This window comes from Phoenix dactylifera, chromosome 3 (assembly GCF_009389715.1).
Source record: "Phoenix dactylifera cultivar Barhee BC4 chromosome 3, palm_55x_up_171113_PBpolish2nd_filt_p, whole genome shotgun sequence".
Taxonomy (NCBI): Eukaryota; Viridiplantae; Streptophyta; class Magnoliopsida; order Arecales; family Arecaceae; genus Phoenix; species Phoenix dactylifera.
The window spans coordinates 16005218-16023747 of NC_052394.1; the positions used below are offsets into that span (position 1 = coordinate 16005218).

General features: G+C 37.5%; 2 protein-coding genes across 2 annotated transcripts; one reads left to right on the forward strand and one right to left on the reverse strand.

Annotated features, from left to right (window-relative positions):
- Positions 1–555: 555 nt before the first annotated feature.
- LOC103706229 lies at positions 556–15026 on the reverse strand. The gene is made up of 9 exons (XM_008790277.4): positions 14489–15026; positions 14286–14377; positions 14065–14136; positions 11019–11125; positions 10840–10895; positions 8322–8472; positions 5218–5301; positions 2346–2651; positions 556–2023 (listed from the first exon to the last, which is right to left on the reverse strand). The coding sequence occupies exons 1-9, from the start codon at positions 14624–14626 to the stop codon at positions 1161–1163; spliced, it is 1869 nt and encodes a 622-aa protein (XP_008788499.1). The 5' UTR covers positions 14627–15026; the 3' UTR covers positions 556–1160.
- Positions 15027–16758: 1732 nt separating this feature from the next.
- Positions 16759–17618, forward strand: LOC103706228 (acyl carrier protein 1, mitochondrial-like). Its single transcript, XM_008790276.4, has 2 exons — positions 16759–17118; positions 17204–17618. The coding sequence occupies exons 1-2, from the start codon at positions 16906–16908 to the stop codon at positions 17378–17380; spliced, it is 390 nt and encodes a 129-aa protein (XP_008788498.1). The 5' UTR covers positions 16759–16905; the 3' UTR covers positions 17381–17618.
- Positions 17619–18530: the final 912 nt, after the last annotated feature.

The following is an 18530-nucleotide window of genomic DNA, read 5'->3' on the forward strand; positions in this document are numbered from 1 at the left end:
TTAGGCTGAAGTCGGTTAGGCCTGATCTCACACCTACCATCTTCTGAACACCAAATCAAGAGGTTGGAAGCACTACTCTACCAATTTTCTTCTTTATAGGCATTATCTTTTCCAAAGCCAAAGAGCGACCATCGTTATCGTTTTGAACACCAAAGGCGCGTACCATTTCAAAACCACAGGCGTCCGTCGTTTCAACACCAGGGGCACCCAGGTCTCGCACAATCGACGCTCACTATTTGAAGACCGGATGTACCCCCAGTTTCAAGACTAGGGACCCACAAGAGTTGCACGCATATATATAATTTTGATAAGCTTTTATTATTAGATACGCATCAATATTATCTGTGGAAAAAAAAAGATACGACTTAAAAAATTATATATATATATATTATTAGATAGCAAAGTTAACATTTAGTATATTTAGTCTTAAAATTTGTTATTGCTAAACATACATTAGAAAGATCCAAACATCTATATCGTTGCACTTGCAAGATTCTCCAACTAGAAAAAAACAGGTCATAAACACCATGCCAACAAAGAACATAGGAGGTGATGTTCATAAACACCAGCGCCACCTCTTTGCTTTGGTCATTGCACGCATAAAACAAGATCACCTACAAATGGCATGTCATTGCACTTGCAAGATAATCTGAGTACAAAAAGGCCATAAGCACCAGCCAAATTGGAACATAAACAAGGGGATGCTTCATGAAGCACTAGCACCAGCTCTTCCCATTCTTGTGATTGTTCATATAAAACATCTCATCAAAGCACTACATGAGTAATTAAAAACTCCAACAAGATAGCATTCAATTTCTGAGACACCATCATCCTGCTTTCGTGAAACTTCAATTTTACATCTACTTTGCTTCACCTTTTCTTCACGCTCCACAGCTTCTTCAAAAAAGAATTAAAAAATAATAATTCTACCATGCTTAAGAACTAGTCGCGGAAAACCAGCAGTGTCTGCTCGTAAGTATTCTCTTTTGTAGTTACAGGAACAATTGTTGAGTGCCTAAACCTCCTTTTCCATCACTGTTACCATTGTGAATCCAATTTAAGAAAGAGGCGGTTTGCCAAGCTAGCAAAATGACAATACTATAATTCGTTGCTCCTTGTTCCATGGAATTTTGGTCAACCAAGGTCCTCCATAAATGTCACTACACAAAGATCCTGATGTTAGACTCTATAGCAAGCAATTCTTGTTCACTCACCTTCTTCCAAATGCCATCAATCAACAATCGACCTTCCATGGGGAATTTTATCTCTGGAAAATCCAACTCTTGTTCTTTCAGAGTTGGTTTTAACTTTTTGATGGCACTTCCATTCTCCCATGGCTCGGTATGACTATCCAAGTCACTCTTATTGGTCGCTTGGTCGCTCACTGCTTTATCATTGTTTATTTCAATCTTCATACTTTCTAATCCTTCATCAACCTTGTCCAGGACAGGAAGAACTGCAGTAGAACTAAAAGAACACGGTAACATTCCAATGGGACATGGGATCCAAGACTTAGCCAGAGTCCACATGTTACTCGTATCTGTGTTGCCATCCACTGGACCTGTACTTCTATTGCTATGGTTCTGAAATTGAAGCTTGAGAAGCTCCAACTTCGCTGCTGCAATCTTTAATGAATCCTCTTCTTGTGAACACATAGTTTCAGTACTGGCAAGGACAGGGTCTTCTATAGAATCCCAGTCTTTTGATCCAAGCAGAGGAAGCTTCTTCAGTCTTTCTTTTAGGGAATTATTTCCAATCATCTCAGCAAGCAGCATTACTGAATCGGTGAGATGTTTGTCTCCAGTAACTGATAAAGTTAGACATTTTCGGAGAAGTTTTGTAAGTGAAACTTTAGGAACAGAATTTCTGTCTGTAGAAAGGACCATGTTTTTGTTGATGAGTCCAATTCGGCCTGCATCTTTTAATGCCCTAAGCTTTGTGAGAAGCCAAGGAACCAGGGAGCACAGATGTTTCAGTTGACAGATCTCAGCCTGGTACTCTGGTGAAAGGAAATAGCATTGACCTGCAAAAATGAGTGAAGAATCAAGGCCATTGCTCATAACTTAAAATAATAGCTTAAAATAAAAATGATACAATCCAGGCTCATGGAACCTGAACCATGGAAAACAGGTATCATAGAGACTCCTGCTTGCAAATAGAGAAGTCAAAATGGCATAATACACCTTCGCAGCTAGGCAATCTGGAAGAGAACTGAATCAACTGATTATAAAAATTTGAAAAAATATCTAACACAGCCTACGAAAATCCATAAGGAATAAGGACGTTGACTCCAAAAAAAAACATGTACCAAAGCAATCTCAAGAGTGAATCATCCAAATAATTACCATTCTCATATTTCACGGATTCCTTGGCCTCAATTGTCTCAAGAACCATCTTCAGTATACTAAGTAACAACCTAGGTTTCTTGTCTGACAGTGTTGTAATGATTGTCTTTAAAACATGTACTGAGCTTGTAAGTGGCCATGGATCACCAACATCAGAGTCATCCGATATTTCCATGTCAGTGCCATCAGAGAAATCAGGTGCCTGTAAGTGGAATAGCTCCAATAACACAGACGCTACTTCTGTTGGATAAGCCGAGTACAATCGGGTAATGATTCTTGCAGTCTTGGAAATCTTCTTCTCAGAACCTGCAGATGAGAAAGAATATCCACAGTTGTGATTCCAGTTTGCATTTCAGACGTACACAAAAGATGATAGGAGACTTTCAATGTGCTTTTGGAGGAAACTTTCAATGTAACTTATCCCACTCTTCAGGGATAACATACATCAACTTAGAGAAGTGATTACTTATCTCTGAAGAACAGAGATCAGTTGCAAACTCTGACAACCTCGATCTCTTCTGCCCCCAGCTCCAGCCATATTTTCAAAACATGATAGATCTTACCGGTCTGATAAGATCTTCTAGCATCCAAACAGGCCCTAAATAATATAGCTAAGCATCCATGCACCTTTTGGCACAACCGATCGTGCAAGAGTAGAAAATATGGCTATAGAGTTCAGTATCTTAATATAAAATCCTTTAGGTTTTGTTTTCCTATATCTAACTCAAATTCATGAAATACTGAAATGATTCTGTCCAATAAATAAACTCACATTTATAGATATGTAGCCTACAGTGTTTCTTCTATGACCACTGTTCTTTTTTCCAGCTCTGATTTTAAAGCAATTTTTCATGGAGTCACTAAAGCAGCAAGGCAAAAATTCAAATTGAGTCATGTTGTTGTAGACATAGCAAGGACAGCTACCATGATCACAAAGATAATATATAAAGATCCATATAAACAGATAACAAATTAAACTAAAAAGAGAAAACCATGAGTTGGTCATAAATTAAACTTAAAAAAAAGCATGACCGGTTAATTGATTCATAACGTCGCGTGTGATGGCTGAGCATTGCAAAACCTTCGTGACAATCAAGCTTACCTCAGACCCATGCCTCAATTTATTTTGTTATTTGATGCATAATGGGTACTTGGTCAAAATGAAGATTTTAGAACCTTCACCATTCAAAAGCCAAATATCAACTACTACAACTTTGCTGGAATCCTACAAACCCACCTACAAGATTTCCCAATGACATAAAATGAAGATAGCACAGCAGTTCACACATTTCTATCAGAATTATTTATTTATAAGAATTCTTTTAGCTATATCAATCTTATTACAAGTTAGGCATAGAGGTTGATGATTGGTAGTTTTCAATTATTTCATTTATTCTGTTATGTTTTAAAATTTGTCTTTAGGAATTTTTAGAAATTTTTGAGTGAAATAGGTTATTTCGGGCTGAAGCCAGAAAACCACAGCCCACAGGTTTGTCTATCAAGGGATGTTTTTCAGATGTATATTTTTGTCTCCCTTTTTCTTCTCCATTATTTATTTCATGTACTTCTATTCCATTTTTGAGCAATTAATTCTATTAAATGTTCAAGCCATTTTAGTAGAAAGAATGTCTCACCTGGTTTTGTATACAAAGGGTGGGAGAAAAATTCACGCAGCATAGCAGAAAATTATTGACAACATGTTAACATTGTGGTTTCAATGTTTATTTTATTCTTGCAATATTTCTTATGGACATGATTTGTTCTCCAACATATTTCTTATGGGCTGACAACTTGGCCATGAGTCAAGAACTCAAAAAAAATTTACGAATTCAAGCCAATTTTTATAAAGTAAGATCACAAAAATATTACTATATGAATGCAGATCTGGCCCTTGGATTGAGCTGCATGTCACATTCCAAATTTAACTTCATGCAGGGTCCGAGCAAAAGTTGACATACTACCATCTTATCTCAAAGAAACCTCTTCCTTGACACCTGCTTGTACCACAATTGCAACATTCAGTTAAAATTCACATTATGATTATCTTCCACAAACTACATGTCTTCAACCATTCTTGTAACCTACATCTAACTTGCTCTTTTTGGGAGATCTCTCCCTATCAAAAGTCAAAATGTTAAAAAAGTTTCTTTCAGTAACTGATAAAAAAATTGATGTTATCATTTCATCACCAATTTAGGATTCTAAGTAATATTTAATACTACTTGCTACCTACCCACAACCTAGGTAATATTTATTGTCTACCTGTTACCTACACAACCATGGTATGACTAGGAAAAGTATTACCTTGTTCTAAATCTGGATAATTCTTTTGAAGACAGTCATTTAAGTACATATGCCCCTAATCCAACATACACACCCGCCCCCCTGCCAGCATTCTATCTAACTATATCGCAACCTTGATATGATTAGAACAAGTATATCTCGTTCCACATCTGCACAGTTCTTCTGGAAACAGCCAAGTATATATGCCAACAATCCAACTGCCATATCAAACAATGCCCCTCCACCCCTGTTCTCAAAAACATGCACAGCTGCCTAAACATATGTGCGCATGGGGGGAGAGAGAGAGAGAGAGAGAGAGAGAGAGAGAGAGAGAGAGAGACTGCCTTTAGCCATTGACAAAGCAAAATTCCAGAAATTCCCATATTTTAAACCAGCATGTTTGCATTCAAACCTAACCACACTCACAAATCACAACATAAATGCAGGTATAGGTAAAAACGGCGCATGAAACAAACATGCATTTATGTTCCACTAAGAGGAATTTGGCTAATTATTCGCTGAGCAATCCCCGTGCTTTTCAGTAGCAAATCAAAGCTAATTGTCAATAAAGTAAAGTTTGGGCACGTACCTTTTGATTGAGAAGACAGCAACATTCCAGTTATCTGTAAAGAGAGTTTATTGCATCTCGTTAGCAGGCTACGCCGCTTGACACCTACACAGGACAAAGAAGCCAATCATAAGCAACAGATCTGCAGATGTTGGGCCTATGGGTAACCAAAGATCTGAATAGCCAAAAAGTAATTATTACATGCATGATACAGAACAAATTAAACTTCAAAAAGGGGAAGAAAAATAACCCAGTCAATCAAAGTAGTATATAGCATACTTTTTTACAACTATCTAGCAGGTTCCTAAGTGTATGAGTAGTGTCAGTGATTGCTTTCAGGGCTTCAATCAAAGAAATTTTAATTATTTCCCTGATAATTGCTAATTCTGAATTAATCAGAGTTTATTGGATTGAATTTACATTCCCACGTAGAAGAATGGTTGTATTATGAAACTATTTTTGCTCTCAGTCATTCAATTAAAAAGAAACAAACTCAGATGCAAATCTCGACCATCATAATGGAAACTCTGGAGGGCAGGACTCCATGCCCGTTTGACTAACCTTTTCTTATATATTTACAAAATACACTTTATGAGAGCGACTCCAGCAATCCTCTATCTTTTTCCTTTTCAGATCCATCAAATTTTTCGTATTTCTTTTTTTTGGAAGTCACTCTTGCATTTTTTTTTGGAAGTCACTCTTGCATTTTTTTTTTTTCTCTTCTTTTCCTCTAAACTCTACTTTGTTTTCCCCTCTAAACAAAAATATGCTTTGATATGCTGGTACCAGGGGTGACCAGCCTGTACCAAGTGGAATTGACCGATTCCACCCAATTTCATGTTGAAGGGACCTATACCATGTAGTTTAAGGTGGTATCATAGATAGGCATAAGAGAAGGAGCTACCGGCCATGTGTTGACATGGGGGTTGCATCGTAGCAATACCAAGCATACCCTACCATATTGATAAGGTACTGATATTGTACCTGCTACTAATACAGCAAACCTTGTTTGCAGTAAGGGAATCTGCACCGCATGTGCTAAATGCTTGTATGAAAAAAATTCAGCTCTGAAATTTTTATTTCTGAAGAGAGTCCCTGATACAGGTCCCTGCAAAATGCTCAGAGACTACATTCATTTCAAACTTTCGATATTCAAACTTCTAACAAACTAGCCAGGCAATCAGTCAACATAGCTAGGCAGTTAATACCAATCACAAGCATAGCAGTTTTACTCATTAAAATGGACTGAATGAATTCATGGCTCTCCACCACTACCTGTTAAAGACATCATAACTGCCAAAATGTGGCATGGCGAAAATGAACTCTGATACCTCAGCTTATAATAATACTTATCATTCCTATACATTCAAAAAAGTTGCATGTTTCTAAACCAGCACTATGGAATGTTTCATCATGAGATGCAACATATATAGGTTTTTCTGATAACATATTTGCGTATGAAGCTCAAAATGTTCATTGACAAAACAGATTCTCAAGATATTTCTCTCTTTACAAAATCAAAAGAAGGGGAAAATTGTTAGAATTACTTCAAGACCAGATTGACATTGAACAATCAACCAGGAGGTCATCCATACAAATAAGATTTTTTCAGCATATTTACAATGGATTAAATTTTAAGAAAATAATACCTTTATTCATGTATATGAAATGATTTCTCATAAAATAGCATGAATCCCTGAATCAACTTGTAGATGATGAAACAATAGGGAGCATCCAAGCAATAAAAATGAGTTTGTTAGCAAACAATTCAAACAAAATAGCTGCATATTGATTCCAATATGATGACAAGCAGAATAAATATGATGTTCATTAATAAAAACTCTTTAAAGCATGAAAGTTTGAATTGTATGGTAGTCCCAAAAAGAGGTTTATACACCTGATACATCATGATATGATTTATGAATTGTTTTTCACCATTTGTTTATTTTAAGAACAACGATTTCTTTACTAAAGCAAACCAGCATAAATCATCTTAAATATAATTTCTGTCTTCGCACATCTTCCTTTATATTTTTCAAGCCCCTCAACACGAATATTCTCTCTTGTTACCAAGTTACCCTTGGTCGAAGCTGATCATAAGCGAAAGAATTATAATCAGTTGGTCGCCTTATTTTTGCTAATCTGTGAAGAACTGGTCTTTAACTCCACACTCCATAGTTTAGTACATGATTGCAACATCATCCTCATGTCCACTAATAAGCAATTAAGCAACTTCTCAGTACATATTATCTTTATATCCTAAAACCCCAAGCCATTAGATAACATGAATTAATTAGGATCCATGCAGGAAAGATCAATAACCGAGGCAACCTAGAGAATTGATGGGAAAGATCTAAAGAAAGAAAGGATATGTGAATGATTTTGTCACTTTGAAGAAAGCACGTGATGCAAAATAAAATTATAGGCAATGAGTATTTGAAAAAGTTTATAAAAAGTGAATTAGAACAGTTGAGGATATGTACTTTGAGGCAACAAGAATTATCAAAAGTAGTGTGTCAAGACAACAGAACATTAATCATGGTGAGCCCACAATAGGGGTTAACGATAAGCCCCTCTTTACAATGGAAAAAGATAAACTTATAATGGGCAATCAAAAAAATGCATTGTGGTGTATGTTATTTGTAATAGTGTTTACTGATGAGATGATTATGCAGTTAAACAGCACCTTGGAAGTATGAAAGAAAGACTAGGAGAATAAGCCTATAAGGACCAAGATAAAGCCAAAAGAAATCAAAGCAACATGATGCAAATTAGAAGTAGGAATTCAAATCAAGCCCCACTGAGTTAAGCTGGCCAAAACAAACCATAGTTAATTGACTTTCATCATCTTGGGTCTGCTATAAAACAAAGAAAGATATAATAGAAACATACTCAAGGCATGTCCTTATGTTGCAACGAATATGTGCACTAATGCCAACAAGCATACATTAGACACTGTGGCTAGATGACAAAAAGAAATAACATGCAAAAACAATACTTACATGTACAATGAGCCTCAAGGACAAAATATTTGTTCTCTAAATCACGATATATGCTACAAGAATAATTCATAATGTTATATATTAATCATCATAATATCAATAAAATATGGAAAATTTACTCACATTTTCCTTTGACTTCTGAACTCGATTTTTGAGCACTCTTGGTTTTCAAATAATAAGTCATCTCATGCAATCTGGATCTTATTTCTTTTCGAACATCAGGAATCATCTTCTTTTGAGGTTCCCAATAATTAGATTTCAACCAATCTAGTGCCTAACAACAACAAAGAGGATACAACACAAATAAATTATCCCAACAATAATCATAGAAAATTAGAAATGTAAAGTCAGATGTCCTCAAGCTTTCATATCTTCTGCAAGAGAGACCAAGAAGGATACAAATACACAAATCAGTGTTCACCATCACTAGTTCAATGATTATAACTTTACAGGCAAAGGCCAACCAACATTAACAAGTAATACATGTAATGGTTAAGAAAGAGCCTTACAAGGTCATGTGATGGAAGCATATCAACAACACAATGTACAACCAAACCATTAGGTCAAATAAGGCCCAGAAACTTTTTCCAATGCATCTTGCTTTTAACAGACAATAGTACAATATTGTTGCCCCAAAAAACTTGATTATCCCACTCTTAATGTCAGCTAGACATTATGTGAAGCTAGCACAGGGCATGTGCAGGTCATGTGGCTTATTCAAAAGGAGTGTAACACAAAAGGATGCATCCACTCTTACCTTTTATTCAATGTACTCTTGTATGTTTTTGGATAGTGAGGAGCATCAGGAGGTGTATTTGTTCAATGGGGGCAAGTAAGAACAGCATATTTCTTCAAAAATAAAACATGTTTATAATATGATTTACAGATTGGCACCTCAAGGCACCTCTGTTCGTCTACGATTCTCTTAACAGGCTTTTTTACTGCCTTTACCAATTCTAACAGTTTACTTTCCAAGATGGCTTCAAACTGCCAAATGTCAGTGATATAATTGAACAACTGTATGAGTGAATAAACTCATTGCTTTGGAAGTATAATTGAGATCGAGGAAAATATAACAAAGATCAACGAGGCATCTATAAAGAGAACTTGAAGTTGAATCAGAAAATTAATGGAAGCTGTTTGTGAGGATTCGAAATAGTGCATGTTGACAGAAAAGCTGACCACCCTGGTTACGCATGAAAGTGAAGGATTTGTAAAGTCACATATGAAGGTTTAATCAAAGCAATGTTACATAGCAGAACCAGGAACCACGCACAGGTAGTTCAGATTCAGTCTCTTTTAATTCAAGTTCATTCATGCTCTAGAAAAGTAAGAAGAAAGTTGATTCTTAAAAAAAACAAAGATCAATGGAATATGACATTATTCAAACAAAACCTCAGAAAAAAGAAGGAAAAGTTGTCTAAATAAAAGGACATGACCAACCAGAAGACTTAATGCCCATCCAATCATACTGCAACGTATCAAGTTCGGCTTTTATAAATCTTTTGTCATTTGTTTCCATCAAGGGTAGCATCTTCCTTTATTTTGTATTTTCCTAAAAATCCTTAATTGCCTCAGTTGTTTGAAGCATGAGCAAGCACAAAAGTAGATTTTTTTAGTAGGTGTAGGCAAGTAGCAATCGCAGAAAAAGAAATTGAAGACATATTGGAAGCATCTATTAAAAATCATATGAAATAATCAAATAGCGTGAAAATATTTATATAACTTTTATGTTTTGATGATATGTATGAAATATGGCCTCAAAAAGAAAATGATAAAAGAACAAATTACATTAATTCAGGTAAATCATACTAGGTTTCAAGCACAATATGGTTCTCATAGACAGATACTTGATGAAAGAGTGCAAGCAGAGGTGTCCAAGGTTCCACAGCAAGCGCGGCACCCTGGGTAGAAGATCCTGACTACCAGTTTCCTCATAGTTTCAATCTTGATTTTCTTAAACTTCCCCCTCTTGCCTAACCTTCAAACGCAAAAATGAGCCTCTCTAATTAATAAAGTCCTCCTTAAGCCCTTCTTGTAAAATCATATTATATTGTCTTGTTCTAACAATCTTGGTTAAGTTGAATGGCATATATCAATTGAAGAATTAAAAGATGTTTGAAATGCTCAACTTCAACCATCCACCTGATTAAGAAATTATTCAATTATCGTTCCATTCATCAGTTTGCATACTAATCCCTTTCTCATGATACTTCAAAAGCATGATTGTAATCACAGCAGTTGACCATCCTAGCATCAAGATTTGTCACAGAATACTCTAGCATTTTTTCACTTTAGAGAGTGAATTAGTATTCCCAGTACATGGTATTATGTTACGTCATCGCTTATCTTGTCAGATGCTCCCACAAACCAATCAGAAACATAGAACATAGTCTCAAGTTGACAAGTGCATATATTGATAAAACCAAAAAAGTTGAATCAGAAAAAAATGGAAGCAAAAGAATGAACTTGAATATGTCTTCAAGCAGATTTTTGAAAGGCGCACTGCTCAGAAGAAAAGAAGCTCAGAAGCCCATATTCATAATTTACTAACAACTACAAGCATATTACCAGGTTGGGGGAAAATTTTGTTGCTCTTGTAGGTTTTATACAATCCATGGGTTATAAGAACATGATATACCTTAATACCAGCCAAACGAACCAGCCGAATTGACGGAAGATTGCGGTGAGAACTTTCTACATCATGTGAAAATAAGCAGAGTATTAAAACTTGTTTCCATAAAAGCAGTGCAAAGACAGTGGAGAAAATCAAAATACATAGCAAAGCAAAAAAGATGAAAAAAAATTAAGTCATCTTACCATGACGAATGTCCACCAACATTCTAGGAATACCAACTGCTTCAGCTAACTCAGATATTGAGCGCCCTGTTTTCTTATGTGCAGGCTCGACATAACCATTCACAAGCCTGGGGGGGGAAATTGAAGTAAGAACCAAGAAAAATACTCTCTCTCTCTCTCTCTCTCTCTCTCTCTCTCTCTCTCTCCCCAGGTGAAATAAGTGCCCAAAAAAACCATCAACTTATCATCAGCAGCTATCGAAAAATTTAAAGACAATTCAAGATAAAAGCATCTCTTGAAGTCTCTCTTGTACAAAAGTGAGAGGTGACTTGTGACCTTTTAAGAACCAAAATGAAGTAAACAGATAATGCTGGTGCAAACAGTTTGGCAACAGTTAGTTTTCTTGCAAATTTTAGTAATTTTTTTTATTTTCAACAACAATTTCCATGACAAGACTTAAGCAATGCACGTATTCTTCCATAACTTTCTTCATCATGACCAGAAGAAGCAAACTTGAAGCAAAGTTAATCCAAGCTTACCCCATCTAAGCGAACACAGTCTTCTTTGTTTAATATCCGAAGGCCATTGCTGACCTAAAGTGTATAAGCTATGCACCAGAAATTCTGTTGAACCATCTTTGATAATGGTTCTTGGATTTTTTTTGAGTTGCTTCGGATTTTCAATTCTACAATTCCATCAATCATGCCGGCCATATATTGCTCAGTTTGGTCTTGACTCTTATGAAGGGTCTCTTATAGAAAGTAAATAAGCAAGTATTTTGGAGGATCAGAAGAACCCAATAATTTTAAGATTTGCATAGGATTAAACAGTTTCCATTAAGTGGGGATGTGGAGGAGAGGCCAACAAGATCCAATTGGGTTGGGTTTGTGCAATACTTGAAGGAGCCATGGAATCCTTGAGGGGGGTCCATAGAATATAACTTAATAATGACATGTCTAGCTTATTGAGAAAAAACTACATATGCACCCACTTCACATTGATCTCTCTCTATCTCTCTCTATACTTGGAAACTCATATCTGGGTGGCCACCTTCTTCTTCATAACAATGCCAAGGGACATAAAGTCATCATGGTATACAACCTCCAAAAGGAATTAAGCATGCTATAAAATCTTGCTAACAAATGCACAAGGTGTGATTCAAGGAGGGGGCTGTATCGAGCTGAACTAATCAAGAACCGGAATGGGTCAAGTGGCTGGATCGGTTCGGCCCTTTAAATTCTCCCGATCTCCCCGCTAGGCCCCTTCCAAGTCCCATTTCAAGTCCTCTCTCCCTCCCACTCTCATCGATCGCTCACTCTCTTTCCATGGATTCCATAACGACTTCTACGATCACACAAGGTTAGGTAACTCCACCAATCCCTAGCTCCTTTCCCCTATCATGCTTTCGATTCCATAGAAATTCATTAAACAAGGATGCTCCCAATCCACGCTCCCCAAGCCTTCTCTGTCGTCCACAACCTCCTCGGCCGCTAGATCCGTGCTCCCCAGACCTTCTCTGTCATCCACAGCCCCCTTCGCCGCCAAATCCGTGCTCCCCTGGCCTTCTCCATCTTCCGCAGCCTCTTCCACCGCCAGATCCATGCTCCCCAGGCCTCCAACACCGGATCTGCGCTCCCCAGGCCTCCTCTATCATCCACAACCTCCTCTGCCATTAGATCCACACTCCCCGAACCACGATCTCGACCGTTGAGCATCGTATGAGGTCAGTACAAGCCTCGCCCTCCCTCCCTCCCCCTCTCTCTCCTCTTCTTCCTCTCCTCGTCCCTATTTTGATATGTCCCGAAATGACATGGTACGAAGCCGCACCATATCGAACAGTTGCCGGCCGGTATGATCTCCAGTACAGATTCGGTGGACCTAGGTGCAATTTGTGCCTTGATTGACCAAATGGCATCACAAAAAACTAAAAACTACTTCAAGAACTAAGCCATCTTATTATTGTTTCTAACTCTTTATATTCAATAGTCATCAGATACAAGCCAAGTTCAGAGAAGTATCGTATTTGTCCTTGTTGACCAAACGAATCACCCACAGGATTGATATATTTTTTTTAATCATGGTTCCCTTTTTCAATGCTGGTTATTTGAAATGTGATGTAATTCATATTTTTGAAAAGAATTAGAGCCTGATCTGCCTCATTCACTCCTCATCCATCATGGGTCAACAAATGCTAGAAGGCCAAGTATCCTACATTAGTATCATGATCCACCTCTCTTCTAACTTTGTCAAATCATGTCATGATATTGTAACAAAATTCTGAGTATTAATTCAACATATCTTGTTAAATACCTCTTTGGCATGTTTCAGTGGAGCAAAACAAGTTTTTCCCCCTGCTTAGTCCCTATGTTTTGTTGTAGAATCTTCATCATAGGCTCAGCAGTTGATGTGCATCACAAGAACCATAGACAGTAATGCCTTTCCAAGGTGCCAACTACTCCTGATATCAGTATAGGACCTTGCTTCACCATTGTAAATTCCACATTTGGGAATTAGTTAAAAATCATCAACAGGAATAGCTCATAGGTTTGTAATGTTTTTCAGTCTCCAATCTTGAACCTGACTTGCTCAACTGTCCTAATGGTTGGTGGGCCTCCAAGTATTTCGATGACAAGTTACCTAGGCGGTCCACCTTCATGCCTACGCTCTTGACTTCCTAATTGATACTCATGTGGACCACGTGTCGGCCATCCCCTTTGTACAAGAGCTTCTTTGTAGGTGCTCAAACACTCTTACACCTCTTCATATTATCGAATAGCAAGACAAGATCCATACTCAAGTTCCTCTAATTCCTTGGCCTTGACTATGCTCAGGCCTCCTTTGCCACAAAGTTAGTCAAACTTTAAATTAACAAAAACAAGTGGAAAAAAGGAAACAAACAGGCAACACACGTTCCTAAGTTAATCATGAGCTGATCAAAGTCATCCAAAATATAATAATTCAATTTTACCCATAAATGTGCAACAAAGATGCTGACTGAACAAGTGAAACTAGTTCAAAATTTCTACCATAATTCACAGAACTGTGTGACTAACATAAACAATCTCACCTTGTGATTGCCATGCTATAAAGCATAGCTAGCATCTCCTCCGAACTCAGAGCATCAACCATAGGCTCCTTGCTACAAAACCAAACAAAAATATGACCTCGGAACCAATCCGTGAATACAACTGATAAGACCATCAAGCTTACTCGTAAAAATAGATGCATTAATTTGACCACGCTTAAATTCCCTAAAAAAGAAAAAAAGGAAATTGATCAAGGCGGCACCTAAAAAAAGGATCTTTCTGCTGAATCTCAACGAATGCAGCCGTAATTTCGATTGGCACCGGGAGACAACCTCTGCTCCGCCACGCTGATATCTGAATCAATCCAAGATTAAAAAGTAAAGGAGACCATTAGAGTTCTGAGCTACCTAGGGTTTAGGGTTTAGGGTTTAAGAGAAGTTAAGGGTTAGAAATCGGAACTAGTACCCTTCGGAGAGCGGCGGCAACGGAGTCGGATGAAGAGGAGAAGATGGATTCCCTGACGAAGTTCCACTGGTCCCAGCTGGACCAGGGAACGAGCTTGTAGCCGGAGGAGAGCTCTCCCGCGGACCCCATCGTCTCCATCCTCTGACGAAGTTCCACTGGCCGTGGTGAGGATCTAGAACGAGGAATACCGAGTTCGGACGGCGGCGTGGAGAAAGTGGCGGTGGAGAAGCGGACTGCGGCGGAGAGGACTCGGGGAGAGGTTTTCCCGTTCGCCAAGAAGAGCGGACGCGAGAGATCCCACTAATTCCGAGGAGACCGCTCGTGTCCCGCTCTTGAGGGAAAAATTGGCGGCATCTTAGCTAATAACTGCGAGATCCCAAGCCCGCGATTAGCTCATACGACAATTCCGCATGTGCAATGGGTTCAGTGAGAGTTGGGATTGATGGCGATAGAAAATATTGAACAACTATTAGGTTGGAACTGATCTAGGTCATTTTATCTCAAATTGGACTAAATCATTGTCAAAACGATTTGGATTAAAATTTTTGGAACCCTAACCAATATATTATTTTTCTTATGGCAGCATGAATGGCAAGTGTTATTTTTTAAGTGCTTTCTCATATCCCTTAATTTATGGGATATAGGGAGACTCTTGTTCATAACAATTCTTACACAGTCAGGATGGAGGCTCGAATCAAGCTTTGCTCAAAGATCAACACAATCTACTGAAGCCTAAGCTTTGCTAGATCGGTCTTTGAACTTACTTCCAAGCTCAAGCTCTACCCTACCTCGAGTTTGAACTTCTAGTCGGATCCTGAACTTCTAATATATTTTTTTAAATTTAAAAAATAAAAAATTTATAAATGTTTTTAAAAAACTAGATATTAATAACTAAATATTACTCAACAATATACAACATGTTCATTGTCCTTTTAAGTTCATGTACTAATAGCATTTGCCAATTAAGTATATAAACACATTAAACATAAACAAACACAAGAAAAAAATATAAAAATTCGAGCCAAGTCGAGCATTCATTAAACAAGACTTTATAATTTTGTAATTTACAATTATCCCTAAAGTCAAATTGTAAAATTGTTTGTTATGAAAATAGGAAACCTAGTGTCAAAAACTCTAATTTTAGACACCAAGCTCTACTTCTAGCCGACATGTAGGGCAACAACCTTATGCTACAAATTAACCAATCAACATAGCAATATACTAGCGTCAAAGAGACTACTGCAATCAATGCAGATGAAGGGACCATGTTGCTATTGAGGCAAGAGAGCCTGAATAAATAAGAGAGGATAGTAAAAGTGGTGTTGTGAGGATTAAAGCAAAATATAAGAATAACATGATATATTGGCTAATATAACAGAATAATAGCCTCACAATTAAAGGTTTAAATTCAATTTTCATATGTAGATAAGAGTGGCATTAAGCCCTCCAAACAGTTATCTCATTGCTCAATAGCTATTATGATATTATATGTAATTATAACTTAGATCTTGTATATGTAGACTCATAATAAGGGCAATATCTTGTGTTGAAGAGAACTAGAACACTACTCGAGTAATTTTTTACTTATTCAATTACACATCTATAGATGCATATGTCAAACAATGCAAGGGTATATATACATAGTGTCCGACAATATTCCTAAAAAAATAATAAAACATTAAAAAATATATATTTTAAAAAAGATAAATGTCATATCTCAAGATACTTTAAAAAATTAAAAACATCCTTCCTTTAATTTATCTCAAACATGAAAGTGCCCTATTGGAATGCTGTATTTCATGGCTGAGAAAAGATAGGCTATGGGCAAAGTTCTCTACTAGAGTAGGAATCTAAATATGTCGAGATGACAAAAAGATCAAGATATCATGATTTTGGATGGAACAAGACCATGGTTTTTGAATGATGAAGTAAATCAAAGCAAATGTGAAGGATTATTGGATGATGAATTAAATCTTTGTCCAAAAGATGTTAAATAAATTGGGTATCCCATCAATATAGAAACCATAAATAGCAAAACTCGGCATCATATCCCAAGTGAGGGATTGTTAATAGCTAATTTCAGCAATCCTTTTTTTTTTTACTTTATTCTTGATGATTTCTGATAGATCTAAAGGCCATAATTGTCGGTTGATAAAATTTTGTTTGTACCTTTATATATAATATAGGTTTTGTGTTAAACTATAAAAAAATAAAATTATGCTGCATCCTAGAAAAATACATAACCAAATCAAATGAAAGTAGTTGTTCAACATGCCAGGCCAAAATAGATGGGCGTCAGAAGTCCACTTGAAGTTCTTCTTGGCCCAAATCAACGCATACACCCTCACAGGGCCGGACTTCCCTAAAAACAGAGAGAGGGCGAGCCGGCAAGCAGCGAAGCGGACGAAGAGAGGGAGATGGCGGCCGCGTTGAGACCGGCGATCCTTCGCCACATCCGAATCCCCGTCCGAACTGTATCTCGATCGAGGCCTCTCGCATGCCTCAATCCACTCTCGACCTCGATGATCCGATCCATGTCCTCCCATGGCGATGACCATCTCACCAAGGAGGAGGTCATCGAGCGGGTCCTCGACGTGGTCAAGAACTTCCCCAAGGTCGATCCTTCCAAGGTCAGAAACCATAACCCTAGATTCTATTCTTTCACCCCCGATTCCTTCCTAAAGCTCGCTCCTTTTTTATTGTAATCGCCTGCAGGTGAACCCGGATGTCCATTTCCAGAAGGATCTGGGCCTGGATAGCTTGGATAATGTGGAGATCGTGATGGCTTTGGAGGAGGAGTTCAAGCTGGAGATCCCGGACAAGGAGGCGGACAAGATCGATTCGTGCAGCCTGGCCATCGAGTACATCTCTAATCATCCCATGGCCGTTTAGTTTGGAGCATTGCCAGGGCGAGGTTGCTGTTTCTTGTACTTTTCCCCCGTTTGTTTGGAACTTCAAAGGCAGCTGCTCTCCATGATTTAGGATGGTCTCCTGAAGAATTGGACCTTAGAGTGTATGGAAATAAGCTTTTCTATGCCTAAAGAACTAATTCAATGGACAGTTTGGAGCTGGAAGTTGTTTGCTTGCATCAAATTTGGCATCTTAAGAATGTCATTGCAATTTCATCCAATTTTTCTCGTCCATTTTCTTTTGCTTATTTTTCTGGTATATATATGAAATCTTATGCTCTTTTGTGCATGTAACATGGGTTTGTATATCCGTTCTTTACATGCATCCCGTTTTGTGGTTCCATATTGAAAGGGTGTGAATAAATGGGGTTTTAGGGTTCATGCTATACAGAAAATTGCATCGACTTCAAAAATTTCTTTTCAAGATTCAAGATATAAAGCCTATAACCACTGTCATGGGACATTTGCAAATTAGTGACAAATGCTTGGTACGATATCACTCTTTATGATTGCTGCCATTACAATCAAGTCATCAAATCATCTCCTTGCACGTAACCCTTACCAAACCAACCACTTTAGTTTGAAACTTTCTTTGCATTTTCGAGACTTGTTTGTTCTCAATTTATTTTTTCGAACAGAAAAATTTTTAACTTGATCCTTTGCTCTCCCATTCATTTTATTCGTTTAAGGGATATCATATGATGCTTGGTGAACTTAATGTTGCAGAATTTGGATGTCCCTTTTGGTTTAGTTATTAGTGATGTTCCTCCAATTGTTGCCAAAAAGTTCCTCTTTGGGTTCTCCCACCCTGCTTTCTTCTGTTTTGGTTTGTTTTGGGGGCAGTCTGCTAGTTTCTGGTTCTGCCTACAATTCTATATAATGGGATTCAATGCTCTACAAATTTTGTTCACGGATATGTTGCTTGTTCTTGCTCATTTTTTATCTATATTTTGGAGTGGGGTATGTGTATGGGGGGGCACCAGATCCTATTTATTATGCTTTAGATCACTTTGACAGACTTTGAGGCTTTGCCAATTGATATTATGACCTTCCCTGTACTAGGCAACATACTTTTGTTATGCAAGTTACATTTTGTAGTTTTTCATCTTGAGCACATTTTACATGCTTGACAC

What these genes read in the sequence shown, in the direction of transcription:
- LOC103706229 (XM_008790277.4), bottom strand. Translation starts at nt 14,626, where the DNA reads ATGGAGACGATGGGGTCCGCGGGAGAGCTCTCCTCCGGCTACAAGCTC. An exon ending in CAGAAAGATCCTTTTTTTAG is followed by an intron (nt 14,137 to 14,285) that starts GTGCCGCCTTGA and finishes TTGGTTTTGTAG; the next exon opens with CAAGGAGCCTATGGTTGATG. An exon ending in GCTGTCTTCTCAATCAAAAG is followed by an intron (nt 2,652 to 5,217) that starts GTACGTGCCCAA and finishes TCTCATCTGCAG; the next exon opens with GTTCTGAGAAGAAGATTTCC.
- LOC103706228 (XM_008790276.4), top strand. Translation starts at nt 16,906, where the DNA reads ATGGCGGCCGCGTTGAGACCGGCGATCCTTCGCCACATCCGAATCCCC. An exon ending in CCAAGGTCGATCCTTCCAAG is followed by an intron (nt 17,119 to 17,203) that starts GTCAGAAACCAT and finishes AATCGCCTGCAG; the next exon opens with GTGAACCCGGATGTCCATTT.